This window comes from Phyllostomus discolor, chromosome 4 (assembly GCF_004126475.2).
Source record: "Phyllostomus discolor isolate MPI-MPIP mPhyDis1 chromosome 4, mPhyDis1.pri.v3, whole genome shotgun sequence".
NCBI lineage: Eukaryota > Metazoa > Chordata > Mammalia > Chiroptera > Phyllostomidae > Phyllostomus > Phyllostomus discolor.
The window spans coordinates 51497141-51513503 of NC_040906.2; the positions used below are offsets into that span (position 1 = coordinate 51497141).

At 41.6% G+C, this 16363-nt stretch overlaps 1 protein-coding gene across 1 annotated transcript in view; it reads right to left on the reverse strand.

Annotated features, from left to right (window-relative positions):
• Nucleotides 1-10840: 10840 nt before the first annotated feature.
• The window catches only part of LOC114495294 (cytochrome b reductase 1), a 28330-nt gene continuing 22807 nt past the window's right edge, over nt 10841-16363 (reverse strand). The window contains exons 3-4 of the mRNA XM_028510527.2: nt 14970-15124; nt 10841-14125 (exon numbers count right to left, since the gene is read on the reverse strand). Coding sequence (XP_028366328.1) covers nt 13825-14125; nt 14970-15124 — 456 coding nt within the window. The 3' untranslated portion in view covers nt 10841-13824. The remainder of the gene's footprint in view (nt 14126-14969; nt 15125-16363) is intronic.

Below are 16363 nucleotides of genomic sequence, written 5' to 3' on the forward strand. Positions count from 1 at the left end.
GTCAGAAACAAAGGAGTTTATTACAGCACATCAAGAAGCACGAACATCTGCGTATTTGTATCTCATATTTTTTAAATGAAGGCTTTTTTTTATTCTGAACACTTTAATAAGAAAATTAAGAACAAAAATTGGTCAGTAGTAGAAAATTTAAAAAGTACCATTTTCTCAGTTCTGCCACTCCCTGAATGTAAAATTTTTAGGAAATCACTTAACATTTTTGAACCTCAGTTTTGTCACTTATAAAATAGAGACAAAATTAATGTTTCACAGCGTTGCTATGGTGACAACATCATAAAGCACATTTGAAATGTCTGTATATGGACCTATTGTAAAGCCTAAAACACTGATCAAATCGTGGTTCTAGTGATTATTTTGCAGCACCCTGTGGTATTTTAGCTGACTGGAGAGTGTGTGAGCCAGCATGCAGGGGTAACATGGTTAGTTAGCCTGTCCTGACGTGGGCTGCCAACTCACTAAGGAAGGGGTTGCTGAGGGAGGCTGGGGAAAACTAGAAAGCATTAAACAATTAAATTTCCACTTGTGGAAACAAGTGGAATGATTTCACTATGAAAATAAAGATCATAAAATTTTAGATGACTTAATAATAATTTTCCCCAAATAGAACATGTGGAGGATGTGAGGAGGCAATAGTTCTTAAAATGTCTCAGATGTACTATGCCGACTTCTTAGGATAAGGAGCAGGAAAATTGGATAAGATTTCTCCCTGAAAGTAGATTTATGAACCAGAGAGGAAATGAGGATATTCCTAATTTTCTAAGGTATTTGGGGATGCTTGCAATAGATTATTAACAATGGTTATCTCTGGGTGAAAGGCTTTAAGAAATTTTTTAATACTTTTTAGCTTCTCCAAATCTTCTACAATGAATATGCATTGGTCTCTTGTAATAAAGTTGTTTAAGTGCTACATGTTGTCAGTAATCAAAGTAGATGGTAGGTTACCTTACCCTGTTAAAACAAAAACTGTGAAGTATTTGCTTATTTAATTTTTTCTGGTAAAAAAAAAAGTCATGTTTCCTGGAACTCCCATCAACTACTAAGCATGTTCTCTACACTTCAGGTTTACAAGACAAGCCACGAGAGCAGAAAGATTCCATTAATAAATAGATGGAAGGGGTGGAAGGGCTCTGTTCTGTTCACTTCTGGTATTCATGATATGTTATCAGACTCAGCTATAAAACCTTGAATTTCCTCTTTCATGTAATTACAAATTGTGAAAGGTAAGCTGCCTGCAGTCACCTGGAAATTAGAGCAAGTACTAAAAAGAAAGAAAAAAAATGTTTCTTTCAAAAGCTAAGTCCAACTGAAGTGGCTTAAATAAATACATTATTGAAAGTAGACATTGGACGTCGCCCCACAAAGCAAAACGTTGCTGGTTTGATTCCCAGTCAGGGCACATGCGTGGGTTGAGGATTTGTCTCCAGCAAGTACTATTGTGATTGTGCTTTTCACTTCTTCTTCATTAAACAATATTTATTTTGTACAAAGAGAATAAAATAGTGTGTTTCATAACAAAGAATAGCGATTCAGATACACCCTGTATTTCTGGCCATAAATAGTAGAAATTTTTTCAACTAGATACTGATTTTTACTCTGATTCAATGATAGATGTACTCAATAATGAAGCTAACTTGCTTTTGCACTAGAGCTGTGGCTCTGAATCCTGGCGTGTGTTAATATCATCCAGCGAGCTTAAACCAACCAAACAATAACACAGAAGTGATGGCAGCTTTCCACCCTGAAAACCCTGGGCACTGGGCATTTTTTCAAGCTTTTCAGAGTTTAAGGACACTGGTCAATATGGATGGAAGCATATTCATAGTTCATTTCTACAAATTACCACATAGTCTGTTGTGGTTATGAAACACTGTGCTCATATATTTGGGGTTGTTTATTAAAGTATGGTTTTTGAAGTCCTCTTGCCATCATTTTGTTTAACAATATTCAGCACACATTTATCGAGCATCAGATGACTTGTTCCATTTGAGCCTCACGGTGGCCTAGCGGTCAGTGACAGAGGTGTTATTCAGTCCATTCCACAGAGGAGATGTCGCAAATCCCACAGGCCCTCAGGAAAGGGCTTGCATCTGGTCCTCAGGCGCCAATGGCAGTGTTTCTAGTACGCCACACTTATGCTCATTTTTCTAATTCATGGTTCTGTCTTTCTCTTTATACATCCAGAGCTTGCTTAGAACGTTTACATCTGAGGGATGTGAGACAGTCTCTCTTTACATGGAAAAGTAGGTGGTGTCAGCTCAGAAATATCTGAGGACCACCACCTGATCCGCCCTTGGGGAGCGTAGGTGCTCAAGGGCTCAGAGCTCCCCAGTCTGGGCCCTGTAAGACAGAGTGAACAAACTAGAGACTCCATGTGACATCCCAGCGAAATCTGGATTTTAGCCACAGTGCCCACAAGGAGAGACCACAGGAACCAGCTGTAATCTACCTGCTGTCCAATGATTCTTCTCTTTACAAAATGCAAATTGTTAGAAAGTGTTTCTCTGAATATTGTAGACGTTGGCTCCCACTGTACCTTCACAACATAAATGTATGTCTTATTATTTAAAATTATTCACATGCCTATGGCACTTTGGGAACTAGGCATGTTTTTAAAATGAAGTATGTCACCAAGAACACCAGAAAAAGGGAGGGGGGAGATAAGAATGGAAGGTTGTTTATACCCAATATCAAATTATTGTTTGTATTAGTTGTGATTGAACCCAAATAACTTTCCACTGAAAATGGTCACAATGTTTTCTAAATCCCAGCACTACAAGAAACAACCACATTCACTTTGAAACCACAGCGGCCCTTTTGTAATGACTATACTGGTGGAAGGACAGCCTCCCAGCCTCCGCTGCCCTTGGAGGACATTGGTTGGTAGCCGTGGAGTTGCTGCCACCTCGTGGATATTCCAGATGGTGCAGCCAGGGGGTCGGCCTCCGCCCGCCAAGGGAGCATGTGCCCCACAGCCCAGTCAGTCAGTCACACTTTGATAATGCTTCAGCTGAGCTCACTTATTACCTTGTAAGACCAAGGGCCTGAGCAGCTTATTACGGGTTTGTGGCGTTTATTAATCCACAACAGTATTGTTTTTGATAGACAACCTAAGATTAAGGCTAATAAAGGACTCTGGGAAGGTGGACTGAATAATTTTGTTGGCTTGAGAACAAAGAAGTCAGTAAATAGTACCTGGATCCTCCAGTAATTACTCCATCTTATAAATTACTGTTTTCTCTTATTCCAGCCCACAGTCTGTCATTCTGGAAAGTATGATATATTAATTTTTAGCTAAGCAGTATCCACAGGGAGTAATCAGAGTCGGCACTGTACAGGTGTTTCTCCGATGAAAAAGGTTACTGTTGGAATTATTTATAACCACCATCAGAACACTGCATATTAACAAAGTGATTTTCATCAGCTTGTTAAGTAAGGATCGGGAGCTACATATGCACCAAATCACGTTATTTCGGCTGACATTCGAAAGGTCATCCCGTATCGAAGAAAGCAGCTCCCCACTTCAAAATGCTATCAATATTCTCTTTTGTCAATGTTATTTTAAATTTAATTGTGAAAAAAGTAATACACACTAGTAGAAAAATGCGATATCGATCATGCTCGACCCTGTCACTAGGTGCTAAGAAATGCAGCGTCATCAATGCAGGCGAAGCCCTCCGCGTCCCCTCGCCACGTGTCCTTTCTTCCCGTCATTTCCCTCAGTTTGCTGTTGGATCATCCCCACTTATTTCTTAATACTTTTATCAATAAATGCATATCCATAAGCAATATAAAGTATCAGTTTTCATGTTTTTAAAACTTTAAATGTTGCTTTTTCCATGTTTTTAAGTGCCTTGACTTTTCCCCCCACTGTTACCATCGTGAGGACCGCCCACTGCGTCTGTTTCCTGGGGCGGCCCCAGCGAACAACTGAGCCACCGCATTTGCGGACAGAAGTGCACTGTCTCGCGGTTCTGAGGTCCGGGAGGCAAGTCAAGGGGGCCTCAGGGCTATGCCCCACCACCACCCGGGGCTCTGAAGGAGAATCTGCCTCTTGCTTCTTTTAGCTTCTGGTGGCTCCAGACACTCTTGGTTTGTGGCTACATAACTCCAATCCCTGTCTCCCACTTCACATGGCCTTCGGCTCTGTGTGTGTCTTCCTTTCTCATAAGGACACTCGTCACTGCACTTAGGGCCCACCCCTGTAATCCAGGACGATCTTCTCTCACGATTCTTACCTACATCCGCAGAGCCCCCAGACAGTGTGTGGTGGTAGCAGGTTTCCAACCTGTGCCTGTGGACCGACCCCCGGCCAGTGGATGACATGGCCTCTAGGCTCAGGCAGCTGAGACTTCTGGGTATTTAACAGGGATTTAACGTGACATTGATTTTAACGGTTAGCGCGTATAGGAGAGAACTAACTAGCCTTGCGAAGCTACAGTGTGAGGGAATGCTGTGCTGGCTGGGGAGGCAGGAGTCCGTGTTCTGGAGTCAATTCTCAGTTGGCTCCCAAACTCCACGCAACAGGATGCTGTTCTGTCCCTGTGCCTCGCCTCATGCAAGCCGCTCCCTGTTTCAGCCAGCAGGGGGGTCGGTGAGAAGAAACCACCCCCCCCACCCACTCACTGGGTTTGAGCTGGAAGGGACACAATAGGGTTTTAAACTTACTTTTTTATTACTAAAGTAAATAACCTTACAGAAATTTGGAAAATGGAATGAAAGATTATTTTTAACCTGGGCATCTAATTCATCTATCCTCATATCCTATTTTTACACTTGTAATCATTTGTGTCTAGTTTTATAACTGTCAATATATCATTTTCCTAGTTGCTGTATAATCTTCACAAGTGACACATTTTAAAGACAAGTATTTTTATCTTTATCTTACAGCTGCAGCAGCTGAGGCTCAGGAGACTGACTTACTGAATGACCCAGAGCCAGTAAGCGATAAAGCTGGGGGCCATAAAGTAACTGTAATTTATAATGCGTAAAATGTTGTAACTGTTACAGATTTTATTTAGATATATGGATATTTCTGGTAGACATTTGCATATGAACAACCAGTTATCTGTGGCAGCATAAAAAGCACTACAAAATGTAATGGCTTAAAGCAATGGCTGCATTTATTTTTCTGATGAATTTGAAACATGGGCAGAGCTTGGCAAGGACAGTTTGCCTCAGCCCCCTGAGGCTCCACCTGGGGTGGCTTGAGACTGGTGGCTGCGACCATCTGAGAGCTCCCTTACTCACCGGTGCTGATTGGTACTGGCTGTGAACCAGGACCTCAGCGGGGGTTGCCCATGCGGCTGCTGGCTTCCTCCCAAAATGCTGGCTGGATTCCCAAGGCAAACACCCCAAGAGAGAAGGAAAATCGTCCACAGCTGTCTCCCCTTTTGAGATCTTGTCTGAGCAGTCACACAGCATCACCTCTGCCGTGTTCCGTTAGTCAGAAGCAGGTAACTGCGGCCAACCGCTGTTCCAGGGAAGGGGGTGGTCAGGCTCTGCTTTTCTGTCGGGAGGAACACCAGAGAATCTGTGGGCAGCACTTGCTGTTCGATGGTTTACTGCTGACGGCAGTTCTGACAGGTGTGAGATGGTACCTCACTGTGGTTTTAATTTGCATCTCTCTGATGATTAATGACGCTGAGCATCTTTTCATCTGTCTATTGGCCATCTGTATGTCCTCTTTTAAGAAGTGTCTATTCAGGTTCTTTTCCCATTTCCTAAAATTGTGTGATTTGGGGTTTTTTGGTGTTGAGTTTTATAAGTTCTTTATAAATTTTGAATATTAGCCCTTATCAGATGTATCAGTAAATATGTTCTCCCATTCAGCTTTTTATTTTGTTGATGGTTTCATTTGCTGTGCAAAAACTTTTTAGTTTGATGTAGTCCCATTTGTTTCTTTTTTCTTTTGCTCCCCTTGCCTGAGGATTTTTCAAGGTGTTTAAAGCTAGTATGTTTTGTACAGCATTTAATTAAGTGAGCAGAAAATCTAAGTGGATAATAAGCAAGGTCTGTACCTGGTGCGGAGTTGTAAGAGCACCTTGAGAGAGCCTGTCCTTTGATCAGGCTTTCCAAAACAAAGCCGTCATTCTGCAGCTGTTCCATTGGGGGGAAAAAAACTCTCTGGTCAAAATAAGTTAGTATAATATTGTATTCTACATCTTGAAGATGCACATTACATATTAGCAAGTTCTAGCTTCCAGTAATAGAAGAGTAGCTTCTAATTGGACAAACCTTTTCACAAACCTTATGGGTGAATAACCCATAATTCTGAAAGAAATATTTTTTAAAAAAACTACCTGAAGACACTGGAAAACAGAAATTAGAGTAGAACTGTCATTTGAAAGACAGGAATGGCACCAAATAAGTTTCCATGTTTACCTTTTGTTTTTGCTGAGGGAAGGCCCTGGATTCTCCAAAGCCACTTAGTTGAAACAAATTCCTTGAAAAATACAATTTACCAAAAGTAACACAAGAAGAAACAGAGTATCTGAATATCCCCACAACTTTTAAGGAAATTAGATTCATTATCAAAAACATTATCAAAACCTTCCCCATAAAGAAAACTCAGGTCCGGATGATTTCCCCCCTCTGCCCCCGCTTTAGGTCCAGATGATTAACTGACAAATTCCATCAAACTTCAAGAAGAAATAATAGCAGTATTAAATTCTTTTAGAAAATAGAGGAGAGAACACATCCCAACAACTTTCTGTGAAGCCGGCTTTACCTGACAGTAAAACCTGACAGAACTATCACAGAGAAGGAAGCTTCAGATCAGTATCTCTGTGGGCAGAGACAGAAATCCGGGACGAAGTCTGCAGATCTGCGCCGGCAGCGTCTGTGCAGAAAGGACGCTGTGCCGCGGCCTACAGCGGGGCGTCCCGGGCGTGCCAAACCGGTGTAATCTTCATTCATCCATCAACGCACTCACCTGTTAACAGAATTAAGCGGAAAAACCAATATAATTATTATATCAGTAGATGCAGAAAAATCGTTTGACACAATTTAACAATTTCATTCATGATTTTTAAAAAAACCTCAGCTAATTAAAATTCCACAACCTGATGAATATCATATGTGACATATTTAACAATACCCTGTTGAATGGTTTTTCCTACGATATTGAGCAGAGTAAAAAATGTTCACCCACACTAATTTACTGATTTGAGACATTTTGAAGTGTATCAGAAATTTAAGGAGTATTTGATGCATCAAGGAATAGATAGACAGAAATATGACAAACAAATAGAACAAATTGTTAATGATAGACTCTAGGTGGCGAGTGTGCGCATGTTTGTTCTAATTCTTTCAACTTTTCCATGTGTTTGAGAATGTTCGTAATAAGATATGGGGAAAAAGGTATGCAAAGTCCTACATTAAAGAGATTGTTTAACTCTGTTTTCCAAGCTTCTTTTTCAACAAAGCAAAAAAACAAAAAACACCCTAAGAAAAATGTAATTAAGTCCTGCAGAAGTACTCTGGAAAACACTTCCTATTTAGTCTACACCCATTTTAATCTTTTAAATAAGAATTGTGTGCCAGATCCTTTGCTGCATAACAAACCACCTCAAAACACAGTGGTTTGAAATAATGTCCGTTTATTATTTCTCACTGTCTTTCTTCAAGTGGCCTTTTCTAGACTTCCTCAACAGCATAATGGCTAGAGCAAGAGGAGGAGACAGAAGCTGTAAGTTCTCTCCTGGTGTGGGAAGACTCTCGGGATGTCACTCCTACCTCCATCACTGAAAGAAAGCCAGAGGCCAGGCCAGATTCGAGGAGAGAGGAAAGAGACGCCACCCCCTGCTCTGAGGGTGCATGCAGGAGAAGGAAGCTGCTGATGTTCATCTTTGGGGACTGCCGCAGAGGAGATTTGGTACCAAAACTTCCATTTAAAGCACAGATTGTATGCCTTATTAAAGATGTTTAAAATTTATTAGTGAACAGATGGTTGTTTATCTTACAAAAGCCATCTTTGCTCTCTGGATCACAGGGTGTGGCTTGTTAGGCAGCCCATTTCCAAGGGCACTGAAGTGTTGGTTTGATGTGGAGAGCATCCGGAATTTAACAGTCAGTGGAGCTGGGTGTCTGTTTTGACGGCTGCTTACCAGCTGGGAACTTGGGCAAATACTGGACCTCTCTGAACCTGAGTTCCCTTGTTCACAAAGTAGTGTTAATGGCATTTAAATCACTGGGTTTTATTTAGGGCCAAAGAGGAGACAGAGCTCTCCCAGCCCTGAGGAGCCCTCAGTGGGATTCTGTGGATCTTCCCTCCAGCACCTGCCATTAATTTGAGTCGGCCACCCTTCCCAAGCCTGCTACACTGTTCTCTTGTGATTCCTATCACCAACTGCTAGTTCTTCTTCTCAACCATCATATTTTCTCTTTACCACCTGGTCCTTGATTTCTCGTTACTTCAGGCTGCCATGAAGTATCATGGCCAAACCTTATAGTCCAGGCCAGGGACTGGCAAACTTTGGCCTGTGAACCAAACGTGGCCTGCCATGGTTTTTACAAACACAGCTTTATGGGAACACAGTCATACTCGTGCATTCACTATTGTCTGTGGCCCCTTTTGGCTGCAAAGGCAGGGTTGAGTAGTTGCAGCAGAAGCCGTGTGGTTCACAAAATCTATTTGGCTTTTCAGAGATTGTTTCCTAATCTCTAGTTTAGACTCGCCCTCATAGCTCCTATCTCCAGGCATTCATCTAGCTTTTGTTCTCACTAACTCATTCTTGAAGTCTTTCCCCATTCAAGTTCCCAGAAGAGAAAGAACCAAATTCCTCCGAAATCCTCATGTTACAGAATAGACCAGGTGGGGTGTGGGGTGTGGTAAACAATATACTATTACCAAAAGGACCCCCTTTTCTCCGGGGGTACCCCCACCTACTAGGTTTGTTTTGCCTGCTGCCAGAAGAAAGACATCTCTCAATGCCAGAGATTGGTGAAAAGGAAAGGAATTATTTATTTAAAAGTTATACAGACTTAGAGTAATGACTTAATGTCTTCATTAAAATACTAAAGTTCTTTGGAATACCCACAAATGCACACAGTCCTTCCTTCTCCCCTTTACCCAGTCTGGGGTACCATATCTCAGGAAAAGAAGTGTAAGTCTGTGATTCAGGCTCCCGACACCATCAGCTGTGTTGCTACCACAATCTCCAGTTAACTCAAAGCCTTGTGACACCTTCTTATGGCCCACCAGCAAGAGTCCTTTCACTCCTTTTCTTCCAGGCAAAGTGTCTTCTGCTTCCTAAGCCACGTGGCAAAAGGCGAGCAACCCAAAGCTGCATGGTCCCAACCTCTGCCCAAGCCGAGTGGTGATTCCCCTCTCCTGCCAGTCATGGCTGCTGTGTCTGGGTTTAAATTCCCTCACTAATCTTCCTCTGCAGCCCCATTTCCGACTCCTCCTACAATCAGTTACACCTGCCAGCATGCTTGTATCCTTCCAGCTTTACTGGGCTGCCATAGTAAGTCCAGGCAGTTGTGGCTCCCATGGTGTGGACCCAATCATCTCCAAGCTCTCACACAGGTGCTGTAACCAGGGGGAGTTGCTTCTCAGTTGCATCCTGGGTTGAAGTCTCTCCTGTCCCCCTGGCTCAAAGCACTGGCCACAGCTACTTAACATAACTATAAAACCAGTTAAAGGTTATAGATATGTTAAATGACCATGCCAGAGGTCAGCTGCAAAGCCGTTGCTATGCAAAACAGCTCTCAATGACCCTGCTCCATGTGTCCCATCCCCCAGCTCAGACTGGTGGGGGTGAGGATATCCTATATATATTTTCCTCTAATATTTCCTGGACACCCTGAGCTCTGGACCCAATTGAAAATCCCTATTTGCCCCCCGCCCCCTGGCTGCACCCTGTTACACTTATTCCTCAATCTGAAGTGAAATGAAAGGACATCTTCTTTCCATGCCAGGCCAGCTCACCAGCCGTGATGAGGCTGTGTGTGGGTGCCATGTTCTCTCCCACCCTCATCCCATCAGTTGTGGCTGAAATGCAGGCAGCCTGTAGTCTATAAATCAGAGCTGCCTCAGAGGGGCTAGGGCATCATGGGCACTGTGACAACTGCATATTAAATGAGCTAATACATGTAAAATTATATGGTAATGTACTTGAGCCCTATATTTATGAAGTATCAAAGGTACTTGCTAATTAAGGTCTGAAGTGAAATAAGGACCCCTGTGATTAATTATATAAGATAGTGACAAAATATAACATAAAAATTCAATTCACATACAATATTACAACTCTATGGAAATAATGGGACATATATTATACACATTATGGTGTTGCTATATAAAATACCATCAGCACTTCCCAGGAAACAAAGAGTGAGTGAAAAAAGCCTAACTGAAAGGTTAAATTAGGACTGGATGAGTACCGGCACTACTTGGCTGCTAATGATCTTTCTTATTCGGGAAATAGAAATCCCAACAATTTGTCCATTATTAACTACGTACTTTCTCAAGGTACAAGTAACTAGTAACACAGAGTTTTGTAATAACCAGCACTTAACAGGTTCTTCTTCCATGCTTTTCCAGCTTCAGCCAGGCCTGCTGGGCCACCTACATCTGTGACTACCTTTCACACTGAGTGTGGCTCCAGCTCACACCCTGGACACAGGACACGCCCACGGAAGCTTTGAAATGGTCTCCTAACCCTTCTAGCAATGTGAAAGTGTGGCATTCCAGGTACGCTGTGGAGAGGAATGTGACAGCACCTACAATAAAGGAACTTACAAAAATTTCCCATGGGAAAGAAACTTTTAGAACAATGCCTACTCCTACTAGCCTGAACAAATTCATATCGCAGACAAATAGGATCCAAAATGATTTTATTGCTATATAAAAACAAGTCAAGAAAAAAATAGATGCATATTTTCTTCTACAAAATTTTAAAATACTCAGGCTATTTAATATTTTTCTATAAACGTGCTGAGATAAAAAGACAAATTCAAACATAGAAATCTTTTCCAGGTACCTTATAAAGAATGAAGAATAATAGTTGTCTTTTCTTCTATACTTTTATATGTGCAGCTCTAAGACATAGCAGTTACAATTTCCTGTTGGAATTATCCCAAGAAAGGACAGGCCAAGATAAATATTCTATCACATGGCAATAAAATTAGCATAAATCCCTACTTCTTTGAGCGTTTAGACTTGGCAGCTGTGGTCACCTAGTATAGCAACTGGGATTTCCAACTCAGCGGGGCAAGTAGCCTAACTAAGAGTAAGACATCCTCTTCATTTTAGAAACAGAAACCACTGGTCACTGGCCCTTGAAAGGTGTGATCACCTTCTTTGTCATTGGATGGTAAGGTCCGAGATGCTGTTTCTAACCATCACAGCTGAAATGAAACCAAGCAAAGAAAGGAAAGAAAGTACCTCGGTGGGGGAGGGGGGGTGGATTCTGTTTGACACAAGGCGCATAGGAGGCTGTACACTTTTGACAACATTAAATCAAAACGTATATTCTAATTTCTCAAGAAGAAACCCTTCCAGAGAAGAGGTGTTAGTGTCGATTTACATGAGAGTTCAAATAAAGCTTTTTCGCCCTGAAATTAGATTATGGGGTAAGCCAAGCTAGGTTATCTCTTCAGATGATATAAACTATAATTATTTGTGGAGATTTCAGTCACTGTTTTGCAATTGATACTTAAAGCTTTCTTCTCCCCTATTCTTTTTGTGGGCTTTTTAACAAGATATTTTTGGGAGGGATGCTTTAGGAAGCAAATGTTAGCTTTTGAAAGATAAAAGTACAATTATCTTTAGAATAGAACCCCCATTGAAAGAAGTCTCAAACAGAAAGTTTTTCTAGGTATATTTGATTATGCATCATTTTCCTAAAGGCTAAGAAAGAGAGAAAAGATCCTATGACATCTGTACGATTACCCTAGCATTAGCCCACAGGGAAGGCAAACCGAAGGGCTGAGATGCAGGATGCTGGAACACTTGGCAATGGAGAGAATATTGAAGCACCAAGTCCACTATTAACTTTCCAGGGATGACCTTTCTTGGCCTACATAAAATGGAATGGAAGTTTGAATTTTTGAGGCTGTCACTGACCACCCCCGCAAAAAAAGCCTGGAATTCTGTGCCTCTCCATGTAATGGAACATCCATTTATCAAATGTTTGTGTGTGACAATGGAATTACTGCTTAGCACCAAAACTGTAGTATGCTTTACCGTTAAATGGGATTGTGCCTACTATTTGCCAGGCATTGAGCTGGGCACTGGCAGTCCTCCTGACCACTACTACCAATTTTGGAAATAGAATTATGTAAGAAGAAAATAGTGTTTTGATAAGGGACTCTTGAATGGTTATCCATGAAGTTTATGGGATGTGATGAAGTATATTCAATATGCAATCTATGGAAGGAATTATCAGTTATCCTAAAAGGAAATCCACTAAACACCAAAAAAGTCAAATGTATTTGGTATAAAAGTATAAGGTGTTTATCCACATTAAAATGCCCAATTTTCCACATTACAAGGAAACCAAAAATTAACCCCAAAATGAAAAACATCATTTCAGCAAGGCACTACTCTAGGTTTGAATTTAAGTCAGCCCAGAGAGGTCTCCATGCACGGAAGCTGTCACCTCGGAGTCTCAATTCACTACCAAGAACACAGAGCTCAAGGTACGCCCTACAGTCCACCCCCATCCCCCACGCCCAGATCTGGAAGGACCTAGCTATTGCCCCCAGGAAGTGCAGACCATGAGGTAAGCCTCTTCTATCTTCAAACCCCAAACTGTTCAGCAACTAAGATTGTGAAGAACAAAAATTGTGACAGATTATTCTGAAATCTACAAATGTTCTTGACCAAACCTTTCTTTGTCATCAAGGCTTTATGCACAAAGAGGCACCAGGGCAGGCCATGGCTCTCGGGTAGTGGAAGGTGCCTGGGACCTATTTCCTTGGTTATCGGAGGAGCCTGCCCTGGGAAAATGGGCCGAAAAGGTTAACATTAACAACTCCACTGCACGCCAGCAACTGAAGCCTATTCAGGGGAGGGTCAAAGTAGGTGCAAATTAGTATAAGATAGAAAAAAGAGCCTGGTGGAGTGGTTAGACTCATGGACTGAGGAGCCAGAGAAGCCAGACTGGCAGGTTTTGAATCTCAGTTCCACCTCTTAGGACTCTGAGGCAAGTTACCAACTGTTTCAGCTTCAGATCTCTCATCCGTAACGTGGAGATAATAATAGCTCCTACCTCTTAAGGTAGGACATCTGGGGACTGAATAAGCTAAGAATGACAAAGTGCTTACAATAGTGTCTGGCACATAGCAAGTGCCATGCAAGTACTTCTAAAACATAGAGACAGGAACTCGAGGAAAGTGCTCTTTGAGGTTTTTAGAACAGTTTGTGCTGCTAGAGAATACAGGCACATTCCCATTCTAATTAAGTTTGGAAATGAATGATAAAATATGCCAAACCCCAGGGAAGCCTTGGGACTAAGTGGAGTTTTGGAAAAACTTCCAGGGCTGCCAGGTTTTCAGGTTTACCAACAAACAGACATAGTCTGAGCATCTGTCCTCTGCAAGGCACGGGACGCTTTGGTCCTCATCGAGGAGCGACAGAACCACAGTTCACAGCTGCCATCATTTACATGGCCCGTCTCCTTTCCAGTCCAGGCAAGTGCACAGGCCTCACTCAGACACACTCTTTCCAGAAATCCTACTTCAGGATTAACACAAACATTAACGCTGTGAAGCTCAATCATCTTATGGCTAAACAGGAGAAGCTAAACTGCAGAGTGAGTTTTTAAAAGCAAAGTCACCCGGCCACACCTCTACAACGTTTTACATGGTGGATCTCTGAGCAGCCTCGTCGAGGGCAACGTTCCTTTTCCTCGCTGCTGTTTCATCGTTCAGCTCTGAATCAGATTTGTCCATCTTGCCGAAGTTGACTGCCAGGGAGCCTTCCACTTGCCCGGGAGTGCCCCCGTTGGGCTGAAGGAGGGTCAGATTTGGTTCTTTAGGACGTTTCCATTTTGGTGTGGTGACTATCCAGCAAATGAGGGCTCCGAAGACCACAACCAGAAGGCCGAGGACATTTGCGAAAACACCTTCTGGTGGCAAAGTACTGTAGGCAGGATTATTCCTACAAATAAAAAGAGAGTGTCCAATTACAAATAGTGAGGCAGTAATATGCCAGACAATTTTGAATGCATCTGCTCAAAATGCACACTGGTACAGCTTCAATGCAATTCCCTTAAAGCTTGATATCAAGGAGAAATTATGCTATAATTCACTCAATGGAAGAGTATACAATTGTTTAAAAAATCATTGGTATGACAATAACATAGCATCTGGAGCATTGTATCACTTAAAAAATGAAACAAAGGATTGCCCTGGCTGGAGTGGCTCAGTTGGTTGGGTGTTGTACTGTAGACCAAAAGGTCGTGGGTTTAATCCCCAGTCAGGGGCACATGGCTGGGTTGCAGGTTTGGTCCCCGGTTGGACCACACACAGGAGGCAACTGATCAATGTTTCTCTCTCACATCAATGTTTCTCTCCCTCTGTTTCTCCCACCCTTCTCCTCTCTCTGAAATCAATAAATGAAAAAAAATTTAATGAAAAGAGGATGATATGAAAATGTACATACACCATAATGACAATGAATAAAAACATGCACATTCAGAAAGACTATAAGGGCATGCATAATGTCAATAGTTGTTTTTGGAGCAGTGCAATTTGTTAGGCCTTTCAGTCCTCCTTCAAGCATTTAGCAATATTGTATTATCTAATATAATAAACTGTATAATATTACATACAATGCTATATTGTACTACATAGAATATAATGAATGTTTTAAACATAAATATTTAAAACTTTTAGTGTTTAACACTTAACAAATTTTGTTACATTTTATTGCCTTTTTCCAATGAACACATATTTAATATTTTATAGCTCAAGTATACAATTAGGAAAACTATGTAACTTACAGAGCAAATATCAGTTTCTCAGTCACTCCCATCAGCACGGTTGCAATCACTGTTCCAAAGATGAGGACTCCAGAACGAACATGTATGGGCATGAGAAATGCTCGGAGAGACAGCGGAGCCCAAGGAAGCAGAAAGATGAGAAAACCTGTGAGAAGCTAAACATTCAAAATGAAAGGTTATTTAACTTTAACTATTAACTACAGTAACTTTAAAATTATTATTTTAAAAGCAGTATGTGCAAAGTGAGAAAACATTCTGTGTAGAAGCAAGGGCATGAAGTGAAAGTGATAGGGGCTTAAGACATGGGAAAATTTAGCTTAAGGTAAATAGTCATAAATCTAGCAAGTAATGTGTATGTTAAGTTTTTGTTCCAGTAACTACAGATAAGGCCCACCCTGGCACCTGAGAATAAGCAGTTGACTTCCTGGGGCACTGGCTGGAGATTACCTTGACTGGAGACATCTGTACCAGGAAGAAGCAAGCGACTACCCTTCTCCCTTGGAGGCAACTGTTGAATTTCAAAGGCTTTCGCTGACACCTTGTTTGCCCTCCCCCAACCCCCTTATAAAAGATCTGGCTGGGAAAGAAAGAGTAAGATGGTTTGTTAGGGTATGAACCCACCATCTTCTTGGATTGCCGGCCATCTGAATAAAGCGCCTATAAAAGACTCAATCACTGTCATTGCTTATTGGATTTGGTAGTGACAGGCAGCCCAAACGCCGGTGTCATCCGGTTACAAAAGTAAGTCTCCCCGCTCCAGTTCCATTCTGCTCCATGGCAGCACCTGTTACCGCCTTCTACAGAGTCCATCCAGAAAAGCCGGGTGTGCGTGTGTCCAGACACATTCGCTCTGCATCTCGTGTTTTTTTGATATCTTCTCATATCAACACACAATTATCTAGTTGATTCTTTTTAATGACTAATATTCTATTTTAAGCATGTCATATAATTTATTCAGATCCTTACTTAGGGATAGTCCTGTTTCCAGTTTTTTTGCTATCATTGCATTAACAAGGCTACAGTGACCATTCCAGTGCTGACTTGTTTATTTCTTATCAATTTCCTTAAGGTTGCCAAGCAGGAAAGGAAATAAAAATTCAAGTCACTAAAATCAGATACAATATTAAGACACATTTAGTCAAGTCAACCTAAAAAAACCATGTGGAAAGAAGTCAACAATTTTGTTTAATGAGGAAGAAATGAGTGATACAGAAAAGTGATCTTCATTCCTTGAAAAGTAAATCCCTAGAGCAATACCTGTCTGCAGAGAAGCCAGCAAGGCTCCTGTGAAAGCCTAACACCTTCTGTTTTAGTTTGGTGTCTCACACCCCCTGCCTGCTAAGTACCGTTTTCTCCTCCAGAAAATAGAGACGACTTAGTTGAGTTTAAAGGGA